The sequence below is a fragment of the Podarcis gaigeae genome (genome assembly GCF_964106915.1).
Source record: "Podarcis gaigeae genome assembly, chromosome: 11".
Taxonomy (NCBI): domain Eukaryota; kingdom Metazoa; phylum Chordata; class Lepidosauria; order Squamata; family Lacertidae; genus Podarcis; species Podarcis gaigeae.
In genome coordinates, this window is record NC_139687.1 from 28,147,346 (window position 1) to 28,171,562 (window position 24,217).

At 41.6% G+C, this 24,217-nt stretch overlaps 1 protein-coding gene across 1 annotated transcript in view; it reads left to right on the forward strand.

Moving 5' to 3' along the window:
* The window catches only part of ELL2 (elongation factor for RNA polymerase II 2), a 38,090-nt gene extending 23,980 nt beyond the window's left edge, over positions 1 to 14,110 (forward strand). Inside the window, exons 8-12 of the mRNA XM_083702333.1 lie at positions 794 to 1,367; positions 4,143 to 4,209; positions 7,854 to 8,025; positions 10,438 to 10,482; positions 12,643 to 14,110. Of these exons, the coding sequence (XP_083558459.1) occupies positions 794 to 1,367; positions 4,143 to 4,209; positions 7,854 to 8,025; positions 10,438 to 10,482; positions 12,643 to 12,759 (975 nt within the window). The 3' untranslated portion in view covers positions 12,760 to 14,110. The remainder of the gene's footprint in view (positions 1 to 793; positions 1,368 to 4,142; positions 4,210 to 7,853; positions 8,026 to 10,437; positions 10,483 to 12,642) is intronic.
* The last annotated feature ends 10,107 nt before the right edge of the window (positions 14,111 to 24,217 follow it).

The window sequence follows — 24,217 nt, forward strand, 5'->3', positions numbered from 1 at the left end:
CACACATACACCTGGCATTAGTTGTCTTTCCAGTTTGGCAGCCCCATGCCACCAAAGCGCATTTTAAGCTTTTCAGTTTCAAAATGTGGCTTGTTGTTTCCCCGGGAAAGTGCTGATTGGGCAAAGTAGCATCTAGCTTGGGTGTGTACACGTGGGCTCTTGGGCATATATTCACTCTGTGGTGTTTTTTTAAAAAAACCTCCACTATTGGGTGAGAGTGACTTCAGACAATATTGGAATTATTCTTTCCTTCCATGTGAAAAAGTCTGGTCCTATCCTGCAGCAAGGTGAAGCTGATCATTTCAGATAGCATTGGTGAAAGGGATTGATGAATGCAGAAATCAACGTATCAAAACTTTTTTTAAAAGTGTTGGTTCTGTCATGGTGGGGAGTCACGATTTGATGCTTTGCTTCAGGCAGCAAAATATTTTGGGCCATGGCTTCATGTGGACACAAGAAATTAGGACAAGGAAAGTGTGTTTAGTGGTTTCAGAAAATTAATTTAACACCAGTTGACATGTTAAGGACAAACATTGTTCCTTTAATATCTAAATTATCACAGTGTGAATTATTTGGTTTTCTTAAGGAAGGAATCCATGTCCAATAGAGAATTCCCATGGCACCATAAATAAATTCCATTGCAGGAGCTCCCTTCTGCTCACACAACTCGTCTTCTAAAGCTTGAAATAGTGTTCCTTTATCTTCTATATTTGCTATATAACTATTTCTAATTGTCATTTCTTAATAAGTGCAAAAAATAACAGTGTTGTTTGTGTGCCTCAATTTATTGCAGAAACGGCTTTTGGATTCTGATTTTATTGACCCGTTAATGAGCAAAAAACCAAGGATATCTCATCTTACCAATAGAGTTCAACCAACACTAAATGGTCACTTGACTGCTTCTGGTGAAAAGAATGCTGAAGCTTCTCAGCCTCCCCCTCCCCCTGCAGTTGCTGCAACACCAGCTGCTCTGCCACTTCCTCCAACTTGCCTTCCTGTTTCAAATCCTCCTCGGACTGTGAATTCTAACTCCAATTCCCCCAGCACTCCTGAAGGCCGGGGGACTCAAGACCTGCCTGTTGACACTTTGAGTCAGAATGGCAGCATTTATGGGGACCAGCATCAGAAATATACTTCTAGGACTCCGCTGGAAATCCCAGCACCTGCTGAAGATCTGTCTGTGTGCCCAAAGTCTACGGATGAGAAACACTCAGCGTTGCACAAAAAATCCAAGAAGAAGTCAAAGAAGCATAAGGAGAAGGACCAAATCAAAGACCACAACACTGGGAATGCTGCAGAGAAGGAGAGAGACTGTGAAAAGAAGGAAATTGTCAAACTGAAGAACTCCAGCCTGAAATTGATTGAAGGTATTGTCATTGCTTTTCACTTTGGACGACCAAGGCACCTATGCCCTATAATTACATTAGCACTGAAGCATGGGAGTTATTTGCCCATGGTAATACCTGCATACAGTAATACCTGCATACAGGTAGACAAGGGATAGTTGAATGAAGTGGTTACCTCCCATGCCAACCCCTCCCTTGTCTCCAGGATGCAGGCATTCCTGTTATTAGTGCAGGATGGGGCCAGCCCACAAGCAGTTAAACCCATGCAAATGTAGTACATGTAAATTCCCTGTCTCTTTCCTTTTGTCTGAACTTGAAATCTGTTGCCAACAACCAATGCATATTCAGAGCCACATGAATGAAAGCCTTATACGGTGTATATATCTTGCCTCCAAACAATTTCTCTAATCAGCTGAAGTATATATTCGTACGCCTGTTCTTGTAAGGTTGTTTTTCTCTTTATTAGCTTGCATACACAGTTTCAGTGTTGGAGAGAAGTAACAGCTGCAAAAAGCTGTGGGAAATCATTTATTCTAACCTGCCCCACAGATTTCCTTTGTATTGATTTATTTGAGAGTCTAGTGGGTGGGACAGGAATAATATTTAAATCATTGACAGTAATGAACCCAATATGGAGCAGTCTACAAATTTGGGCTGGCCTTGATTACCAGTCGCAAACTTACAGTCACCAGGACACTGACTCACCTTGGAGTTGAACTTTGAGAAGGTCTAGTGGGGTGTTATTGAAATCACAATACTTAGAGGTAAGCCCCAGCATGCTTGCAGCTGAAAAGTAGGGCTAGGGTTTGCTTTGTACTTCTAAGTGTCTCAAGAGCAGAGAGTCAAGGTGACAAGCCCCCACTGCCCATATGATACAGGCTGGAGCTAAAAGGCACAAGTTTGTTATATTGACTACTGTTACCACACTTGTGGCCAAATTCAAGAACTCATAACTCATACCTCATAACTTTTCAGATAGCGAAAAATACAAACATGATTGATGGCTGTAGCATGATTAAGTCATTGGTGCACATTATTAAAGTACATAGGCATTCCATTAGTAAATAGCTAGAAATAATTATTCATAAAAGGTAAAGGTACCCCTGCCCGTACGGGCCAGTCTTGACAGACTCTGGGGTTGTGCGCCCATCTCACTCAAGAGGCCAGGGGCCAGCGCTGTCCGGAGACACTTCCGGGTCACGTGGCCAGCGTGACATCGCTGCTCTGGCGAGCCAGAGCCGCACATGGAAACGCCGTTTACCTTCCCGCTGGTAAGCGGTCCCTATTTATCTACTTGCACCCGGAGGTGCTTTCGAACTGCTAGGTTGGCAGGCGCTGGGACCGAGCAGCGGGAGCGCACCCCACCACAGGGATTCGAACCGCCAACCTTTCGATCGGCAAGTCCTAGGCTCTGAGGCTTTAACCCACAGCGCCACCTTTTAACCCACAGTGCCACCCACAGCGCCATTCTTTTAATTTCTCAACTGTTAGATTTGACATGGTCTCAAGACACAGTATTTAGATACAGAGTTCCAGGCTTCCCCTAATAGTTGTAGTGACAGCCGCTCAGGGAACTTGAGTTGTTATCCTGAAAGTTGACCACCTAACCCATCTGTTGCCTTCCCTATTTTAGAAAGGATACGAAGATGCTGTGGTTAGAAAAATCCAGACAGGGAGGAAATGTAGCTGCTATTTTTTTAAAAAGTTATTGAATATCAGCAATGGCACTGTGATTTGTAACTTTTTCTAAAGGACCTATGATACACTTTGTAGAGCCAAATTTAGTTGTGAACTATTAAAACTATTTTGTGAAGTTAAATAAAAAGTTGACTACATATTTGAACAAATTCCTGTTTAAATATTATTGCTGACTAGATACAATAGATTTCCAGTTCACTGAGGCTCATGACTTGGTTGTCCTAGTCAGGGCCTGGGACAATTTGAATTGTCTTTGTTTAGTTGCTTGGTCGCACAGGGTACTATCACAGATTCTTGGTCTTCTTTATCAGACTAAGTCCAGCTTAAGAAACACACATTTTAAAATTATATTTTTAGGAATACAAAATAAGTTTTTCCTTTTCTAATCTGTTAACTTGGATTATATATTGATATGAAATACATTAATCTACCACTATATTTGATCGAGTTTGGCATCATTGTAAGAAATCTATATATATATATATTGCCTCACATGTAAGTGCAAGTGCCTTCTGTTCATACAAGAAATTCTTTACATCCAAGCAATTATTTTTAACCCTGCCATTCTGATGACAGATAGATTCAACCCAGTAATTGCTTGTCATCTTCTTTTATAGTAAATTATTTGATTATCTTTGCATATTCATAACTTTGTGTGAAGGGGAAGAATTAGCAGAAAGAAAAGCACTTTGGCATTCCACTCCATTGTTGTTTATTGTGCCCTAGTGAAAGCTGGATGTTGATGTAAAACTCCCATCTCCTTTTGTCCACCGACATCTGCCACAGAAATTCTTGAATTGCTGTGCAGATGCCACAACTTGTCTTGAAATAATAGAAGGCTGACCTTAGGTTAAGACTGGACTGCTTTTATTGTACGCAGACCAAAGTTCCTTTTGCATTTTAAGTTCCTGCCATTGGCTGATTGAGAATTTGTCATGCAACTACTATTATAAATATTCAGTAGGGTGGCTTTCTCTTAATTGTCTCTTAAAGCCAATGCCTAGAAAGGAACCCTCTGTGTAGGCACTTGAAAGTCAAATCCAGTTTGGTTTGGGAACAATCTCTTATCAAAGTGTGTAAACTTGTATTTCTTTATAGGTGTTGAAGAGACTTGCGCTTCCACCACAGATCCTTTGTCAACAAGTGAACTACCGGACTACTTTGTGTAAGTAGGATAATACTGGCGAAAGGGGATAGAGTGGCAGGAAACAATTTATGCAGTGCTCCCTCAAAGTGAAAAAGCACTTAGTAACAAAGTAAAGAGGGGAAAGCTGCCTGGAAATGTTGCTCTGTGTAAGATTTCAAGTAAGGTAAAGGGACCCCTGACCGTTAAGTCCAGTCGCAGACGACTCTAGGGTTGTGGCGCTCATCTCACTTTACTGGCCGAGGGAACAGGCGTCTTGTCCGCAGACAGCTTCTGGGTCTTGTGGCCAGCATGACTAAGCTGCTTCTGGTGAACCAGAGCAGCGCACGGAAATGCTGTTTACCTTCCCGCTGGAGCAGTACCTATTTATCTACTTGCACTTTGACATGCTTTCAAAATGCTACGTTGGCAGGAGCAGGGACCGAGCAAAGAGAGCTCACCCCGTCGCGGGGATTTGAACCGCCAACCTTCTGATCGACAAGCCCTAGGCTCTGTAGTTTAGACCACAGCACCACCCATTTCAAGTCTATTTCAAGTAGACTTGCGCTATTGAGGCTCTGCCTTGACTTTCCCTCCGATTCCCACGCTGAAGAGAAAAGTCTCTTAGTTGATATGCCATCTCGAGGAGTGCTTGTGAATAAAGTTCATGTTTACCTCACCTCTGGCCTTTTCATAAGAATAAAATAGTCAAAGGTACGTGTGTTCTTTGGCTAGCTTGTCTGCCATCTTGATTCCTGGTACTGAGATCTGCCCATTCATCCTTCCAGAAAGTGTAATCTGTTAAAAGAGTAACTCCCTTTGATGAGATAGCTGGCTGAATTCAAATTGTTCCCAGACGTTTGGAGTCAAATGACTCTCAGCAACCTGAATTTATTTGTTTTGGGTTTTTTGTTTTTTGGTATGTTCTGCATCCATTTTATTCCCTTGGCAGCGGCTGATTATAAACACCATTTTTTTTCCTTTCCCTTTTTGCCGTTTAATTTGGCCGTGGCAATCCATGTGATTTTGTTGACAACTGCTCACTGGTATGCCTTGCAATTTTGTGGCGCAGATGCAAACAAAATCCCGTGGGTCACCCTTGATAAATGGCATCGAAAGCAAAAGGGAGTGAAAAAGAATAATGGCACACAAAAGCCATTGCAGTCAAGGAAACAAATGGGCATCAAAACAACATGAATGTATGGCTGCATGAATATTCCTGTGGCCTAGCAGGCTACACCTGTTTTGAAAAAGCCATTGCAATGCAGACTGGGTTATGACTGTTTATAATAAAAACAGCAAAACTTCATGTAAAAATTTTTTAGATGAGATAGTGGTGGGGGATGTAAAAACAAAAATATTGTCCAATCAACTAAGCTCACTTATTTATTTTAAAGCATTCCCACCCAGCTGTTCATCTGAAAAGGCTCCCCAGAGTGCCTCACAAAGACCAGTGATAAGACAGTCTCTGCCCTCAGGCCTAAAAAGAGACACAAAAGAAAAAGAGATTAGGATGAAGGAAAGGGGGGGGGGAAGTTGGGCATTAGTTCTCAGTTAAGTTTTTCTAATGACCAGCTGAGACAGAAATGGTTCGAGGAGGAGCCAAAAGTTGCTCTTCTGCTTCAGTCTTAATCTTTCCTGCAACCTGATGGAAAGCTGCTGTCAGGTGATAGTTGAGGAAGCTGAAACATCTGGTGGAGCTGGCCTCTCAGCAGTGCCAATGGCGTGGGACTGCAGCCTGCTTGGGGTGTAAACATTTCTACAACTAGAACTTTGCACCCTTCAGACATAACATCTCCTCTTGGTAGATGTCCAGTTTGCAGCAGTCACAGATTTAGCTATTCACTAATAATTAACTAGTTAGTGCTATTGTAGAAATCCTGCTGAAAAGTAACTATTTTCAAACATCTGGTTGCTGATTTTCAGTATGTCCTGTTTGTAATTGTTTCTTGAGACAAAGAAAATGAAATGCACATTTTTATGAGTTACTTGAAATGCTTTTCCAACACCCCTCTGTGTTGGAAAGAGATTTACTTCTCGTTCTCTAACAATATTTTTTTTTTAAAGCCATCCATACTGGGGATTTAAATACATGCAGTAAACCTAATAACCCTTGGTGTAAAAAAAAAGAGAGAGAGAAAGAGCAGTGTGTGCTTTTGAATGTTGTGAATCGAAATGCTGACACAACCTTGCCCAGTAGTGCTACTGTACAACAGGGCGGTGAGAGTGCAATGACTCCAATCATGTTCACATGACCCTTGTCCCTGGAATCACGCTGCCTGCACATGTCTATCGCATATCAGCTGTAACTGGCACAGAGCCCCGTTTTGTTCTACTTGGGCAGCACACATTCCTTTTGTGCAGAAAAATCTGAGACGCTGGTGTCTTGTATTCCTGTAGAAACTCACTTGACAGTGTGGCTAGCAATTTCTCTCCCAAAGGCACTGTTTGTTAGCAGTCATGCAGAAAACAGATAAAGGGTTCCAAGGCCAGTGGAATAATGTTTTTTTTAATCTACAGTGCTGCCTATGTACATGGCGTTTTACAAAAAGAGAGAAAACGAGTCTTTAAGCACCTGCAGTCTAAAAATAGGCACAAGGGAAATAGAGGAAGTGGAGAGTGATGGACACAGCAGTAAATGGAAGTAGAATGTACCATTATTTCTCATAAATGTACTTGGGTTTAGTTACAATCGGCTATCGGGACTGGGGGTTGTCCCAGAGGCTTCATAACATGGCAAAAGCGGGTTTTGAGAAAGTACTTGAAGAGAGTAAACAACATGGAGGTGTTCAGGGAGACAGTTTTGGGTAGAAGGGGCAGCAAAAGGAGAAGACCTTCAGATAGTTGAGGAGGGTGGAGCTGGATGAGTAATAGCTACAGTTAGGGTTGTGTCAAGATACAAGAACTGAATATGGAAAGGCAAAGGCCATGGAGGGTTGCGAAGGTACGGATAAGAATCTTGTGCATGATCTAGGAGCAAACAGGAAGCCAGTTTAGGGAATTAAAGAGGGCTGTTGCATGGTAAGAGCAAGTGAAGGGTATAACGTAGGACAATGCAAGAACAGAAAGGAGACAATCTATAATATTGTTCCTTCTAATTCCCCTAACCCAGCAGAGAGGGAGGCTTGGAGATATGTAGCAATAAGCGGCAATTAGGTTGATTGCATAAAATGTAATTCCACTAAAACATATTCAGTGAGGTGGAAGCTGTTTATCTTTCCTCCTACACAATCGTAATTGATACAATACTGTAACTATTTCTTCAGTCTTAGCCACCTGGGCTTTTTATTAACTTCTTTAGTCCACCCAAGTCATGAGATTTTGCCTGATATTTAAAAGGTCCTTCAGTTGTATTAATTGTAGGAAATATAAACTATAATCAGATTCACAGAAGAATTTTAAAAACCAGCAGTGTTTGATTTTAATATTCTTGGTTCCTATGTAAAAAATGCATGTCATTGTGAACATTTTTTTGAACAAAATAACCGGTAACCTGGAGATTGCAGAAACTAAATTCTGACTAGTTAAAAGGTGGTTAGATCACCATGACAGTGAAGGGGGGATTAAGTAATTTATACCTCTTAATAAGTTTTTAAGGGGAAGTGAATTATGGTACCCTTTAAAAAAATTACAATACCATGAATTTTAAATCTTGTTTATTTTATTTCTTCTTTTTTAAAAAAAAGAAAATACATAGCTATTATCTCTTATGAACAACGACAAAGTTACAAGGATGACTTCAACGCAGAATATGATGAATATAGAACCTTGCATGCAAGGATGGAGAGTGTTACTAGAAGGTTTATGAAACTAGATGCACAGCGTAAGCTGGTTTCTCCAGGATCAAAAGAATATCAGGTAAAACTTGCTTTCCACCTTCCTCTGATGTTAATGTAGCTTTAACCTTCATCCAAGTATGCCTCATGATTTGGATTAGTATTGTTGGACATACATTACATGTGTTCCCTATGGTATGGCCATAATGTTAAGTTCTATAAGAACTTTTGACTGTACCTTGCATGTGCCAAATCCCTCCATGGAGGCCTTAGAGAGAAGAACTTTTGGGAAATGTTCCACAATTGTGATCATTCCTGTCCTGGAGACTTGGCAGAGGCTGGTTCTATTTTGTAAACCCCGTCACATTTTTTATTTTGGGAAGTGATGGATCTTTACTTTCCTTGGCAAGGCTTAAACTAGTATTGGATTATTTTAGGAGAATTATTTACATATCAATCATGAACCGATCCTCGGTGTTTACTCCCATTCTCTGATTCAAACCAATATAGTGATTAGGGATATAGGTTCATTAGTCTTGTGCCTTCAGGTTACTTTAAGATAAATGAGAAGCAGTATTTGCTGCTGAGTCTTAAAACCAATGATTAGTGATGGCAAACGGTTGTGCAAGAGGAGGATGACGCTCATGTTGTGGTAGGATCAACAATATATTTGTATAAACTTGGTTCTTTTGTCCTAGCCTCTAACCCCTGGAGTGTTGCTTAGCACAAACAGAACAGCAGGAGAGGACACTTCCTAAAGTGTCTAGTCGAAAAGCTCTCTGATGCTAAAAGGCAATGCCCACATTCAGCATTCACATTCAGCATATCTTGGTTTAATAAACTGAGATGAACATTTGCTCACACTGCAAATGGAAGAGCAAAGGAGCTGTGTGCATGCAGTGTAAACCAACCAACCAACCAGAAAGCCTCTAATTAGCCATAGCTTCCTGTTTCTTATTTTTGTCAATTTTATTGGTTTTCCAAATTTTAGCTTGATTATGAAAATTCTACTAATTATTTCCAAATTAATACAATTTTGTTTTAAGTGGCTTCCCACATGCCATTCTTGATGCGTCTTTATCATCTACTAATACTTTGTTTCATACTCCTATTTACCTCTGGTTACATTCCATTTTACAAAATTATCACTTAGTCAACAGCTGCACTCTTAATGATTTCTATTCATTGTATTATATTGTTTAACTTTTCATATAACATCAAGTGAGGAGCAATATTTATTTTCTCTTCAGTCCAGATGTGATCTGATAAATCCAGTTGTTGACATTCATTGGTCTTGTGTGTCTGCCATTGATGTATTAAACTGCATTCTTTGCTGGCTGGTCACAATACAGTGGCACCTCGGTTTAAGAACAGCCCTGTTTACGAACGATTCAGTTTACGAACTCCGCAAAACCAGAAGTAGTGTCCCGGTTTGCAAATTTTACCTTGGTCTAAAAATGGAATCCAAACAGTGGAAGGGCACCGGCAGCGGGAGGCCTCGTTAGGGAAAGTGCGCCCTGGTTTAAGAATGGTTTCGGTTTAAGAACGGACTTCCAGAACGGATTAAGTTCGTAAATCGAGGTACCACTGTATTGTTGTTCCATTGTGATTGGGGTGGACAGCTGAAATCTCAAGGATAACTCCAGTCTTCCTCTGCTCAGTTCCTGTCCCTTCCATCCCATAGTAGGAAGTTCCAAAGGAACTATAGTCTTCTCCTTTCAGTTGGTCAGCTAGATCAACAAGTTCCAGGAAATTGCCATTTTCTTTCTCAGTCTGAAGGCAGGGTATTTTTCTCCAAGTATAGCTGACAAGTGGTGACCACCTCCCACTCCCATCAGAAGCATCTCCAGAGACCCTGCACCGCTTCACACATACGTTGCAAAATTTCTCTCACCTCCACAGTGACTTTTGGCCCATGTTCTTCCTCTTAAACATAAGTTGTATCTCAACATTGCTTTAAGCTCATAGTCCCCTTGGGGGGGGGGGTGGCGTGTTTAAGCTCTAGCCTCCAATGACATCCATCAAAACAACAAGGCTCTCCCACAAATCATAGTTTCCTGTTTCATCCAAACTGGGATACTGTAGCTTCAGTATTCCAGGGATACCAGCTCCAGAACAAGCCAAGACATTAAGCAACAGTTTGAAGTTGGTTTAAATTCTTATTCATATTTCAGCCTAGTAAGCTGAGATATGATTGTCTGAACTGGCTCATTGACTCTTTGTTACTGACTGTTCTTCTCTATTAGTGAGCAATTATTTTTCCTCAGAGAAGGCAGAAATGAGGGGCTCTACCAAATGGGTTTTCAAACTGTAGTACCAAATACACACCATCCCAATTCTTGAGGGGAGAATGGGAGGTTTTGGTAAAATCCAGGAATGTGTAATATGGATGTTCTTACTGTACAGGTGTGGTACAGTGTCTTCAGTTAATCTTAAGGTAATTGTTAATTGCTAGCTGTACTTAGTAACCATAAATTTATCCTTAAACTTGTAGATCCTTCATGATGAAGTTTTACAAGAATATCGGAAGATCAAACAGGTTTGTATAACCTTTATTTAATTATTGTGTATGGTGTATGTATAAAACTGTATGCCATGCCAGTTGAATAGGATTAATTAGAGCTCAGAGTTAACATCAAAAAGACCTAATTCCTGTACTCATATTGGCTTCACTGTATAGAATTCTAGCACTTCTAATTTTACAGTGAAATGGATTAAAACACATATTTAGGTGATGTGTATTTAAATACTGAAACCATATTGGATCATTGCCTCTTGGATTCTCGTTGCATTGGGCTTGCTTTTCAGTCTGGACAAATGCTTCTATTTGTCTGTTTTTAATAATTTTGGTGGCAAGTGTTTTGTTTTGGCTTCTATGATCAATGTGAATTGTGAATCTTCATATGAGTGATACACATTTTAGTCCTGCCTTCTATAGCATTCCACTCTCCAACTGAATCCTCTAGCCATAGTGACAGCCAAGGCTTGGTATTGATCCCAGATATTCAAAATTATAAATAGTGCTCTTAAAAGAATGAGAATTTTAGAAATGTGACTTAGAAATGAGGCTCTAATCGAGCATATGCCTCTTCTTATGTGCTCTCCCTCATTTGCTGCTTAAAACTGAAGGAGTAATTGCAAATATGGTACTGAGCATCTGTATGCCTTATGTGGCTGCATCACTTTCTGAGCCTGGGCACATAACCTAGGAAGCAGAGCAGAGCTGGAAAGGGAAGTGACAGTCACTCGGGCCTTGGAAGAACCATCTGTTGAGGATTGGGGAGGAGCCTTCTGCCAGAGAGGCATGAACTGAGAAGGATATCAGCTGGTCCCATAGCCGGAGGTGGAGAGAGGCAGATGAGGGTGGTATAAACCCCCCAACAAGTGTTTTTCACATGAGCAATCCAGATACATTAATGTCTGAATCCCACTAAAGTGCAAGAGGCTTCATCTTATCTCGTGTAACTGTGTTCATTGGGCTCCCCCTGCACAGCAGGATTTAGAAGTACCTAGTATTCCCTGTGTTGTACCTCCTGCTTCCAGAATTTTACAGAGTTCCTAAAAATTCTGGGTCAATTCATGTGTGTTAAACCCATGTTAAAACTGTGAGAGTGACTCAAGGACCCAGCAGTGTGGAGGAAGTTGTACATGATCTGTCTGGTTCAGCCATGGGTCCAAAAGCAATAGTTGTGCCCAATTCCTCTTTTGTGCGGTAACCGTTTTTTTCAGTTACCATAGTGATCAAATTAGTTCTAGGAACCCATGGCTGTATTTGTGGACATGTCAGACACTTTATATGCACTGTGTCTCCAGAATCACATCCTGGGGCCACATACAGCGCATCACAAATATCTCAGCTGGTCCCGTTTGGAAACAAAATGGCACCTGTCCTTTCTACTGCAGTACGATATGCAGCCAACCTCCACTGTAACCGCAAGGCCACGTAGTATTTGAACATTGCTTGTTCCAATGTAGCATTAGTTAGATATGCCTTTTGAATACTGTGTATGTCAAGAGTTGTCTCAGGTTACACCATGGATTCTCTGAGAAGGAAGTACCCTCATTTTTTAAAACATGTGGTCGCTGCCAGATCTGTCACCAGCCTTAAGCAAAACACACAAAGTTCCTTGATAGGCAGAGAACAGAATACAGTGAATTACACTGTATAATTGCGTAAGTTTTGTTAACTATCTGATTAATTATGGAAAATGCCTGGGCATGGGTTGTATAACATACAAAGGACAAAAAAAGGCTAACAAAAACCCCCCTGAAATCAAAAGTTTCCTCTATGGAATTTGATTGTCTGAATCTTCAGCCTGTTTTCTATTCCAATTTTGTGACTGAAACATCCCTGACTGATCCTAGACAGGGGAAGCATGTCCCTGATTATTGTGAAGGACCTCTTGGCATCAGTGCCAACGACCATGGTGTCCTCGTGAACTGTGTATCTGAGATGGGTTTAAGAGCCCAACTTTGTGGTGGTTCCTATTCTTTCTGAATTGGTAGGGTTTCAGGAGATGCTTGTGGGGGGTGGGACAGATTAGGTTTTGTTTTATCTGTGATTTAAAAAGTAATGAAATGCAAACATATAAACAATGTTTTGTGTCTTATATACTGTCAGTGTCAGGACGATGAGATATAAATATGCTAAATATATACTCTGTATATAGTTAGAATTTTACTTTTGTTTCTGTTGCAGTCTAGTCCTAACTACCATGAAGAAAAGTACAGATGTGAATATCTCCACAACAAGCTGGCTCACATTAAGAGACTTATAGGTGAATATGACCAACGGCACGCAGAGTCATGGCACTAGGGCTCTGGACCAGAAGATGTGAATAAACTAAAGATTATTTATTTAAAATTCCATATGACTTGCTCTAAGGTTTAAAAACAAAGTGAAATCTCTAATGCGGGAGTTTCAGCATTAGCAGGCCGAGTTGCTGTTTTTCTTGATGGTGAGGATGTTGCTTCCCTGCATAGTTGAAGCTGCTTTTTCCCCCGGTCCCTTTTTATCCTTAACATTTACTCGTTTATCCATGGAAATCATTTTACCATTGGGTACTGGGGATCCAGTCTCTGTAGTTCTGAGGTTGTGCACATTTTTAAAATATATATATATAAATTGTAGCAGAAGCAGATGCTTTTGGATGAATTACAAGCCTGTTTTCTTCCTGACTTTTTCTTGTTAATGCAAAAACGATTTGCCTTAAATGGTAGAAAGTTTAAAAATTTGCACAATAAAATAAACATTGTTTCTGGAGGGTTCAGAGGTGTGTATGTGTGAATGCCCACATGCACACGCCTATCAACAAGAGTAACTTATTTCTGTGATTTCAACCCCCACTGCAATGATTGCCTTACATTGTTTGCTTATGTATCTGAATTGTACTTAATCCATTTCTCCATAAACACTGCTTCCCAGTACATTAAAATGGGAAGCACTACTGTGTCTGAAATAAGTGTGTGTGTATGTCTGCGTGTGTGCATGGGAGAGAGAGAGAGAGAGGAGGGGGGTTGTGTGCATACACAGTTGGGGGGTAAATCTGCTATATAGGCCAAATGTTCAGGTTGACAACTGACAAGTGTTAATGCAGGGTTTTTTCCCAATAAAACTGCTGCATCTGTTCTGGAAGACAAATATTTCCATTTCAACAATTTCAACGATTTGTCAGCTTTCTTATCCAGGAAAAAATGATACTTTACAAAAAAAAAAAATTCTATAGTTTTGGGGCAAAATTATAAAATTAACATGTAGGTGACCTATTTATATACTGCTATAAAAAGTATTTTTGAAGAGAATATGCAATGAAGCTATTGCCTACATGAAATGTATATTTAAAGATTTTTCTTCCTGTGTGTCAGGAATATAACAAAGATGTATTTAACTATAAAATACTGTGATCATCAAACAGCACAAACTTTCATTTCATGCAGTTAATTGGTTTAATTTAAGTTAAACCGTCACTTTATCATGTGGGAACATAAGTTATTTGGTCACAAAATTGACTTATACTTGTCTTTTCTTTTGTCTTAATATATTTCTTTCAAAAGTGCTGCCAATTGAAAAGGGAAGCATTATGTTTACAAGTCTGATTTTATTTTATTTTTTGGAATGTTTGCCAAAATTTTGGTAGTATCTTTAATAAACTTGTCTCCAGCATCAACTCAGTTGTTGTGTGTTGCTGTACAGCAGAACAACAGAACATGGTACATTTCATACAAATACCATAAGCATTATACACATATAACTCTGAAATGCTGGGCTCAGATTTTAAAGACAACAAAAAATAATATCTGGAACATTTTTCACAAGAAACCATGTACCTCTTCACAGCCCATAATTTTAGCCACAAAGCATAAATTTTCACAGCTTTTTAGTGTAGTCATTTTAATATATTATGACAAACCTCTTCCTCAGGAGTACTTTTTTGGTGTATTGGCTTTCAAGGCTTAGTGGACTGATGCAGAAATTTCTGAATTGCATTTGGCAACATTCTTTTTTATGTTAATGTTATTTGCATAGAGGACCCAACAGTAATATCAAACTTGGCATTTTTCTCTGCTACATACTGGTGTTAACTTTTTTTCTTTTTGACCAGTTGTCATATGTAGTTTTGTTACTCACGAGACTTGAGTGGGAAATCTCAATCTGCTGCAAGTGCATGGACATCAGCCTGAGTGGCAGAGAAGCTTTGGTTTGTAACCTAACTCAGCCGTGGCCTTGGGCAAATCACTTCCTCCATCTCATTTCCTCCCTGTTGTAAAACCAGAATGATGGTTACTTAGCTCAAAGTGGTGATACAGCTAATTGGCAGAGAGATTGTAAAGCACTCATGCTGCATTTGTAATACATCATAATGCAAAATAAATCCACCTGTGACGTTGCATGCACTTCATGATTTTACAAGTTTGTTTACAATAATAATAATAATAATAATAATAAATTTTATTTATAACCTGCCCTCCCCAGCCAAAGCCGGGCTCAGGGCGGCTAACAACAGTCAAATAATCACACATTCTAAAAATATTTCATTATAAAAATTAATTAAAATTGAATTAATGGCAACTAATTAAGCAAGATTCTGTGCAGGTTGCCAGAGGAGGGAGTCAGGCTGTGCCCTGACCAAAGGCCTGGTGGAACAGCTCTGTCTTGCAGGCCCTGCGGAAAGATGTCAGGTCCCGCAGGGCCCTAGTCTCTTGTGACAGAGCGTTCCACCAGATTGGAGCCGCAGCCGAGAAGGCCCTGGCTCTAGTTGAGGCCAGCCTAACCTCTCTGAGGCCTGGGACCTTTAGGATGTTATTATTTGCAGACCGTAGGTTTCTCTGTGGGGCATACCAGGAGAGGCGGTCCCGTAGGTACGAGGGCTTTAAAGGTTAAAACCAGCACCTTAAACCTGATCCTGTACTCCACCGGGAGCCAGTGCAGCTGGTATAGTACCGGATGAATGTGATCTCACAGCGAAGACCCCATAAGGAGTCTCGCCGCAGCATTCTGCACCCGCTGGAGTTTCTGGGTCAGTCTCAAGGGCAGCCCCACGTAGAGCGAGTTACAATAATCCAGTCTGGAGGTGACCGTCGCATGGATCACAGTGGCTAGGTCAGGGCGAGAGAGATAAGGGGCCAACTGCTTAGCTTGGCGGAGATGAAAAAATGCTGCCTTTGTTATAGCTGTAATCTGTGCCTCCATAGAGAGGGAGGTATCGAAGATTACACCCAAACTCTTAACGGACGGTGCTGGCACTAATTGCACCCCCGCAAGAGATGGGAGTTGCCCCCTCAATCCCATATCGTCCGCCCCAGCCAGAGGACCTCTGTCTTCGAAGGATTTAACTTCAACCAGCTCCCACGTAACCATCCAGCCACAGCTTCCAGACATCTGGTCAGTGTGTCTGGGGCCGAGTCAGGATGGCCATCCATCAACAGATAGAGTTGGGTGTCATCAGCATACTGATGGCAACCCAGCCCAAAACTCCGGACAAGCTGGGCGAGGGGGCGCATAAAGATGTTAAAAAGCATCGGGGAGAGAATCGCACCCTGAGGCACTCCACACACCAAGGGGTGGCGCGATGACAATTCCCCCCCAAGCGCCACCCTCTGTCCCCGACCAGAGAGAAACGAGTGCAGCCATTGAAGTAGCTGAAGAGTGATTATTTCTCTAAGGTTCCATCATTACATGCCTTGAAAGCTGACAACTACTTTAAATGAACTGTAATTCGACAATTGCTGTAGCAGTATAGCTAAGTGATTTATGGGCAAAAAGTTCTAAGTTCAAATTTCAGTGCACCAATGAACCCACAGCATGGCCTTAGACAAGATACACCATCTGGCCCAGTGCATTATATTTAATATACATTTAAGTGTTAATTGAATGTACTTTTCACATTTCATTGCCGTTTAACCCCCACCTTACATTTTCCCTCTTTCCATCCTCCTTGTGTATACGTTGACAGGATTTCTCAAAGCTTGTTGGACATAATGACCTGAGAATGGACAAAATTCAGTCAATATATGTGTATTTACCAAGGCCAGTTGGAGACTACATATATTGTCTGAGAAATGTGCACAATTCCTTCTTTGTGGGCGGATTATGGGCACATTCTCCATGAGGCCTGGGAAATATCCAGTTGTTCCACACACTAACCTTTCAATCCACATTCTCCTTAACATAATATTTCTGCAAACAAAATTCATTTCCCGCAGCTGGACAAAGCGAACTTTAGACTTCAAATGCATATGATTTTTTGTTATCATTTAAGTGCTGTTTTTGCTTCAGAAGGTTAACATGGCAACTGCTCTGGAAACAGAGTATTATAAATTGTTAAGGGTCACATATATTGACAGTGCCAAATTAATAATAGTGTTACAAAGCTGTGGCCAGGAACCAAAATGGCAGTGCACTGAGTCAATGAGATAACATCAGTAGTGTAATTCTGTTGCTAAAATTTTAAATACATACTCCTCTGAAACAGCACAGAATGTCCTTATGACCTCCCAGTAGATCAGGGGTGCAGGTAAGAATCACATTCAACATGGGGACTTCCACACTCTATACATTGAAAGCACATGGTTTCCCCCAAAGAATCCTGTGCTCTCTTGATTTGTTAAGGGTGTTGGGAATTTTAGTTCTGTGTAGGGTAAACTATAGTTCCCAGGATTCTTTTGGGGAAGCCGTGTGCTTTCAAGGTATGGTATTCATATGACCTAAGACAGGAGCAACAGGAACTGTATTATCTAGTAGGTGAGGGCTGTTTCTTTTGCTAAATGAGTTACAGTAAAAAAGGCAAGTCCAAAGTAGTATTTAGCTTACAAGTATGTCTGTCTACAATTAAAACTTTCTTCCTGACAATCTACGGTGAACTCGTCAGTTCCTTTAACTAGACCAGGCATAGGCAAACTCAGCCCTCCAGATGTTTTGAGACTACAACTCCCATCATCCCTAGCTAACAGGACCAGTGGTCAGGGGTGATGGGAGTTGTAGTCCCAAAACATCTGAAGGGCCAAGTTTGCCTATGGCTGAACTAGATGGTTTAGTAAACACTACTAATCAAAAATTAGAAATATGAGTTATAGGGCAGTAACTGGATATTTTCAAGTGTCTTGCCTATGAAACTGCTTTACTCTTAACTAAAATGCCCTTTAAAAAAAAAAACTAACCAGGCGGCTTTTTATTTTGTAATGGAAACATTACAAACATTTTTCAATCAGATCTGTTAACATTGAAAACGGGGACTTCAGAGACTATGGGTTTTGTGGAAGGGTTTAATATAATAAACCAAGGTAAGAACAAAAGGCAGGATTTGTAACATCTACCTATGTCTGGTTGAATTAAATCGAGAGGCAGATCAAAACAAAAAACCTTTGGACATGACCTCCGAAGATCTCTGCACAGAACAGAACATGCTGCAAATAGACACAGTATGTACTGGCCGGCTTAAGACTGCTTCCTGCAGCATTTAAGGTATCGGTCCTGCCGGGAAGATGATTATCCAGAATGTGGCACCTTTTAACTTAATATGTGCTGAGCTAGCATCTTGGCCAAATGTCAACGTGGCAGGGCCTTGTACATCTGGAGAGCCTTCCTTTAGAATGAGGCCTGAACGAATTTTAACGAGTCCTCATGGCTAATAGTCTATACAAGCAAGCATTGTTCTCATCCTTTCCCCACCCTCTTGGCTAAGCAGACCAGCTTGATGGATCAGGCCAATGGCCCATCTAGTCCAGCATCCTGTTTCCAACCAGATGTTTGTGGGAAACATACATTAAAGGCACAGGGCATTCCCAGCAAAGAATCCTGGGAATCCTAATTTACCCCTCCCAGAGCCACAATTCCCAGCAGTCTTAGCAAACTACACTTCCCAGTATTCAGTGGGGTGGGGAGCAATGTGCTTTCAATGGACCTTAACATCTTAGTCTTGCACCGTAAATGTGAAAGGCTACTGGAACATCATTTATACTGTATTTTATGCTGTTTTTTGTTGCATCAATTAAGGGTTTTAAATTTGTTGATAGCCGCCCTAAGCGCAGTTTTCTGAACCAGGAAGGGGGAGTATAAATAAAAAATATTATTATTATTATTATTAATTTATTATTTATACCCCACCCATTTGGCTGTGTTTCCCCAGCCATTCTGGGCAGCTTCCAATCGAGTGTTAAGCATTAAATATTAAAAACTTCCCTAAACAGGTCTGCCTATTATTTAAGAAGGGCTGCAATTGCCTAAGTAAAAAAACAACACGTGAATACAACCTGCACATTTCCTTTATGTTTAAATGTGTTGCTTTCAAAATGAAACAAAAAACATTTCCTCCGGCAGCAACTGGAAGAGTATAATGAAATGGCTTGCTTGTGTCAGGGCCAGATAAAACAACTCTGGCCCACCAGGAGCATGCATGTTTCCAAACTCTAGCTTTCCCCCTAATAACCTTGAGCAAATGCAAGTCTTAATGTTTGTTTTTCTGCGATTTATCCAGGCTGTGGTGGTTTCACAAGAGTGCTTGTAGTGTTCTCGTCTACAGTCAACTTGGCATCATTTGTTTCTTAGGCTTTTAATAACCATGGCACAAGCACTGAGAGGTGAATATTGGAACATTTTCATCTGCTTTAGCTGAGATTCCTGCATTGCATGGGGTTGGACTAGATGACCCTTGGGGTCCCGTCCAATTTTACAATTCTGTGATTCTACTTCATCCCCTAACAGGACCAGTGATAGGAGTACAGGGGTTTCACATGTACTTCGCCAGCATCAGACTCCTAAAAAAAATTTTTTTGTTGAGTCAGACATTTCTGAACGAAGTTAGCACACCAAATGTGGAGGCAGCTCTAAGACTTCAGCACCATTGCTAAGGACACTTAATCATTGTTGCGAAACAAAGCAAAAAAGGCTGACCACTCCCCACCAGGGTCTTGGGATGCCCCCCCCCCATCCCAGCAAGAGTGGTGGCTGCTACTAGCCTGAAGCTAGACAGAGGTGGATCCTGGGAAATGGTTAAGCACTTTCCTCTAAGTTCAAATGATTTAATTCACTCCCCAAGAATAAAAGGCAACTGGCTGACTTGGGTATTTGTTACTCAGAAGTAACTCACTTGAAATAAATAAAGCTTCCTTCCTACTTAGGGGAAAAAAGATGCTATTGCAGCACCCCTGGTGTTGATTGGTTTGTCGTCACTGGGCTGTTATTTATGAATATGCAGCAACCATAAACAAAATGGAAAATGCAAAAGGAATCAGCAAACACGTTCAGGCTGCAGTAAGCTAAAATTCCTATAGGCAATGCATTAACTCGATCCTTTTTTTATTTTTCATAAAAGTTTTGTGTATGTGTTTTGCTAAGAGCTGTGACTTGTGCTCGTGGTTGTAGATTTCTATCTTGATTTTACTCCCAGGAGCTCCAGGCTGCATACATTGTCTTCCTCTTCCCCCTTCACAACAGCCCTGTGAGGTAAGCTAGGCCGGGAGTTGGCAGTTCAGACACCCAAGCAGTGAAACCACACACACTTAAATGTGTACTTATTTTTCCTTATCAGAGTTGGCCCTTTTCTTTTTCTTTTTTTCCTTGAAGGACTACGAAATGTTGCCGGTAAAGCAAGGGGCCAGTGTGAATGACATATATTTGCATTTTGCTTTTCCACAAAGGAGCTCAAGGTTGTGTAAATTACCCATCCCCTTCTTCCGCTTTCAACTTTGCAATAGGATCCAGCCTATTCTTGTAACTAATGTGCTTTTTTAAAAAACTGCTTTAATATCAGGTTTTATACAGCTGGCACTGTGGGTAAAAGCCTCAGCGCCTAGGGCTTGCCGATCGAAAGGTCAGCGGTTCGAATCCCCGCGGCGGGGTGCGCTCCTGTTGCTCAGTCCCAGCGCCTGCCAACCTAGCAGTTCGAAAGCACCCCCGGGTGCAAGTAGATAAATAGGGACCGCTTACTAGCGGGAAGGTAAACGGCGTTTCCGTGTGCAGTTCTGGCTCGCCAGAGCAGCGATGTCACGCTGGCCACGTGACCCGGAAGTGTCTCCGGACAGCGCTGGCCCCTGGCCTCTTAAATGAGATGGGCGCACAACCCCAGAGTCTGTCAAGACTGGCCCGTACGGGCAGGGGTACCTTTACCTTTACCTTTATGTGCCCTGAAACCTTAAGATGAAGGGTGGGCAAGAAATCAAATAATAATAATCACAATAGCCCTGTGAAGTAGGTCAGGCTAAGTTAATATATATACATTAGCATCAGTTCTTGCCAATGGATTGAGGGGCAGAGAGGTGCTATGCCTAGGAAATCCTGTTGGCATCCCTCTCCAAAGCTTACTGGCACTGCCAGAGTCTCTTCTCCTCTAGCCCCACCCACTCCCCACAAAAAAGCACACATTTCTAGAGCATTTCAATAAGTATTTGAGCAACAAACATTGCAAAATTAGTTACTATTCCTGTTAGACTTGGGCAATGCTGAGCTACAAACAAATACCGCGAGTGGAAAGGCTTTAAACTGTCAGTTGCAAAAGCGGGTGGTTTGTTATGCCTACTGATACTGAAATGTTTCCTTCCTCTGTAAAAGGATCCCCATTCCTTTCCTTTGACTGCTATCCCACATCGCACCAACTAGAGCATGGCTAATATTTTGGGTGGGTCCAATTGAAGTGAATGGGGGCTGTGTAAGCACATCCAGCAGCCCTGGGAATAAGTTATTTGGTAGTGCTAATGGAGGAAAGAGTTTCACCTGGATCAGGCCCATTGTTCAGCCTCACACAGAATTGTAGAATGCAGGAATCTCAGCTAAAGCATCTCATTGTTTTGGGAAGAGTTTTTTTTTTTAAGGGCTTTCAAACTGTATTGTTATAAGAATTTTAAGGTCATATATATGTGTGTGTGTGTGTGTGTGTATATATATATATATATATATATATATGCAGGTTTTGGTGTCCTCGGGTGTCTTCCCGTGTAAAAGTTGGGGTGTCTAGGCGACGTTTCGACGAGGTCTCACTCGTCATCTTCAGGCTGGTGCTTTCGGCTTCTTGTTACTGGAACAGAGCGGGATCTCAATGTTTGAGTTCCTATAAATACTGTAGAGGGGGTGTGGTGTCTAGCCTCCAATGTTCTGGGCAGAGAGGAAGTTCCCAGGCTAGTGTGCCTTTTCTTCTTTTGTTCCTTAATTACTTGAGAGATACCTTGAGTGATTTCTTGAGTGATATCCTGAGTACCACTTAGGTGGGTCATTAGGTGTGGATTAGTTGCTAAAGTCTTTGTGTCTTGACCTCTTGAACTTTGTGAAGAGTTTTCCTGAGAAGATGGCTGTATTGCACTTAGTTGTGCTTTGGCTTGGCTTCGTGTATAGGGGCGAGCTGTGGTTTTGTGGCTTGTGTCAGCCAGATCTGTGTAGGGATTGCAGGGGGGTGCAGCATCCGGAGGTGCCACCATGGATTGGCTACTGGATGGTGTCAGTAATTCATCTGTGGAGAGGGTCTGGGTTTGGGTCTGGTGTGGTTGATTGGTGTTGGCGTTCTGTGTGCCTCTGGATCTGGTGTCAGTTTTTGTGGGGAGGGCTAATTTCCAGATGTCTGGCAAGCGGGATGTGTCGTCACGCTTGTTCATGTTGTGAGGGTGTTTCTCCGTAGCCAAGACTCTCATCTCCAGAACCAAACGCCTGGCTGACAAAGACCACTTGACAACTGAGTTACAGAATCTCTCAAATGTGTTAATTGCCAATGGATACCAGCAAAACAGGATTACGAAGCTAATCCAAAAGGAAACACCCCCCAAAAACCAAGACACAGAAGAAAACAATGGCATGGCCCTCCTTCCTTATATCAAGGGCACTACAGATAAAATTAGCAAAATCCTCCATAAACACAATATCAAAACAGCCTTTTGCACCAACCAAAAAATAGCCAATATCCTCAGAAACCCCAAGGATAAAATCCAGTTGGAAAACCAAGGGATCTATGAAATACCCTGCAAAGTCTGCCCAGCCACGTACATTGGACAAACAAACAGACGAATAAATGCACGTATCGCAGAACACAAGAATGCCGTCAAAAAAGAAGAAAAAACTTCCTCTCTTTTCCAACACATGAAAGAAACAGGACACGAAATTAATTTTGCAGATTCCAAATTGCTCTTTAACACGGAACATCACCACAAGAGAATAATCATGGAAGCCATCGAGATAGAGAAACACCCTCACAACATGAACAAGCGTGACGACACATCCCGCTTGCCAGACATCTGGAAATTAGCCCTCCCCACAAAAACTGACACCAGATCCAGAGGCACACAGAACGCCAACACCAATCAACCACACCAGACCCAAACCCAGACCCTCTCCACAGATGAATTACTGACACCATCCAGTAGCCAATCCATGGTGGCACCTCCGGATGCTGCACCCCCCTGCAATCCCTACACAGATCTGGCTGACACAAGCCACAAAACCACAGCTCGCCCCTATACACGAAGCCAAGCCAAAGCACAACTAAGTGCAATACAGCCATCTTCTCAGGAAAACTCTTCACAAAGTTCAAGAGGTCAAGACACAAAGACTTTAGCAACTAATCCACACCTAATGACCCACCTAAGTGGTACTCAGGATATCACTCAAGAAATCACTCAAGGTATCTCTCAAGTAATTAAGGAACAAAAGAAGAAAAGGCACACTAGCCTGGGAACTTCCTCTCTGCCCAGAACATTGGAGGCTAGACACCACACCCCCTCTACAGTATTTATAGGAACTCAAACATTGAGATCCCGCTCTGTTCCAGTAACAAGAAGCCGAAAGCACCAGCCTGAAGATGACGAGTGAGACCTCGTCGAAACGTCACCTAGACACCCCAACTTTTACACGGGAAGACACCCGAGGACACCAAAACCTGCATTCCTGTACCCGTGAAAATCTACAAAAGCAAATATATATATATATATATATATATATATATATATATATATATATATATATATAAAATAAATATTCATGTATAAAGCACATGTCTAAAACCCCACAGAAAAAGTCCTGAAACCATTTGTCTCTTCCAAATTGACCTCAAATATTTCTCTGCAAGGTCGAAGGAAATGGGGAGCTTCCCCATTGTCTCTTTGCTCACAAATCCTGTCTCAAAGGCACATTTAATATTTGAATAGGGTAAGCATGTGACCTGGATTCAGGAATTAAGTAGTTATCATAACAAAAGAGTGCCCAGGATGCCCGGGTAATCCAGTCAGGTAACTGGCAGACAGGATAAAAACAACTCACATTTCTGTTGTAGTCTGCCCCTTCTCTGATGTACGTATGGTGTATTTGGGGGGTGCTCTTGGGCTACAACCCTTCTGTGATATATGTATGATGTATTGGGGGGTGGTCCTGAGCTACAGGGTGGGCAGTTCAAAAGTCTGTATAAGGGCTTGCACACCTTTGTCCTGGTTCCTCTTCCTCTCTCCTGCATGTGGGGGCAGCACCCTGTTGCAAAAGCTTTAATGAAGATCAGGCTTACTAGCTGCTTTGCTTCTCAATATTCTCTGGTTGGCCTCTGTTATTTTCTCCTACCGATGGAGAACCTACAAAGGACTCTTAAGGGCTCTTGTGTATCCCCTAAAGGAAAGGGAGCAGTTTTTGTTTACAACAGTATGTACCCAGGTCTTACATTTGCTTTTAGCCATGCAACTCAGAAGGTCTTTATTTATGCCTGATTGGAACTACTCTCTCCATTAAATTTTTTAAATATATCTGTTCTCTTTTCCTAAAGCATGACATTCAGTGTCCTATATCAGAGGAGCAGGGGACATAATGCATTATG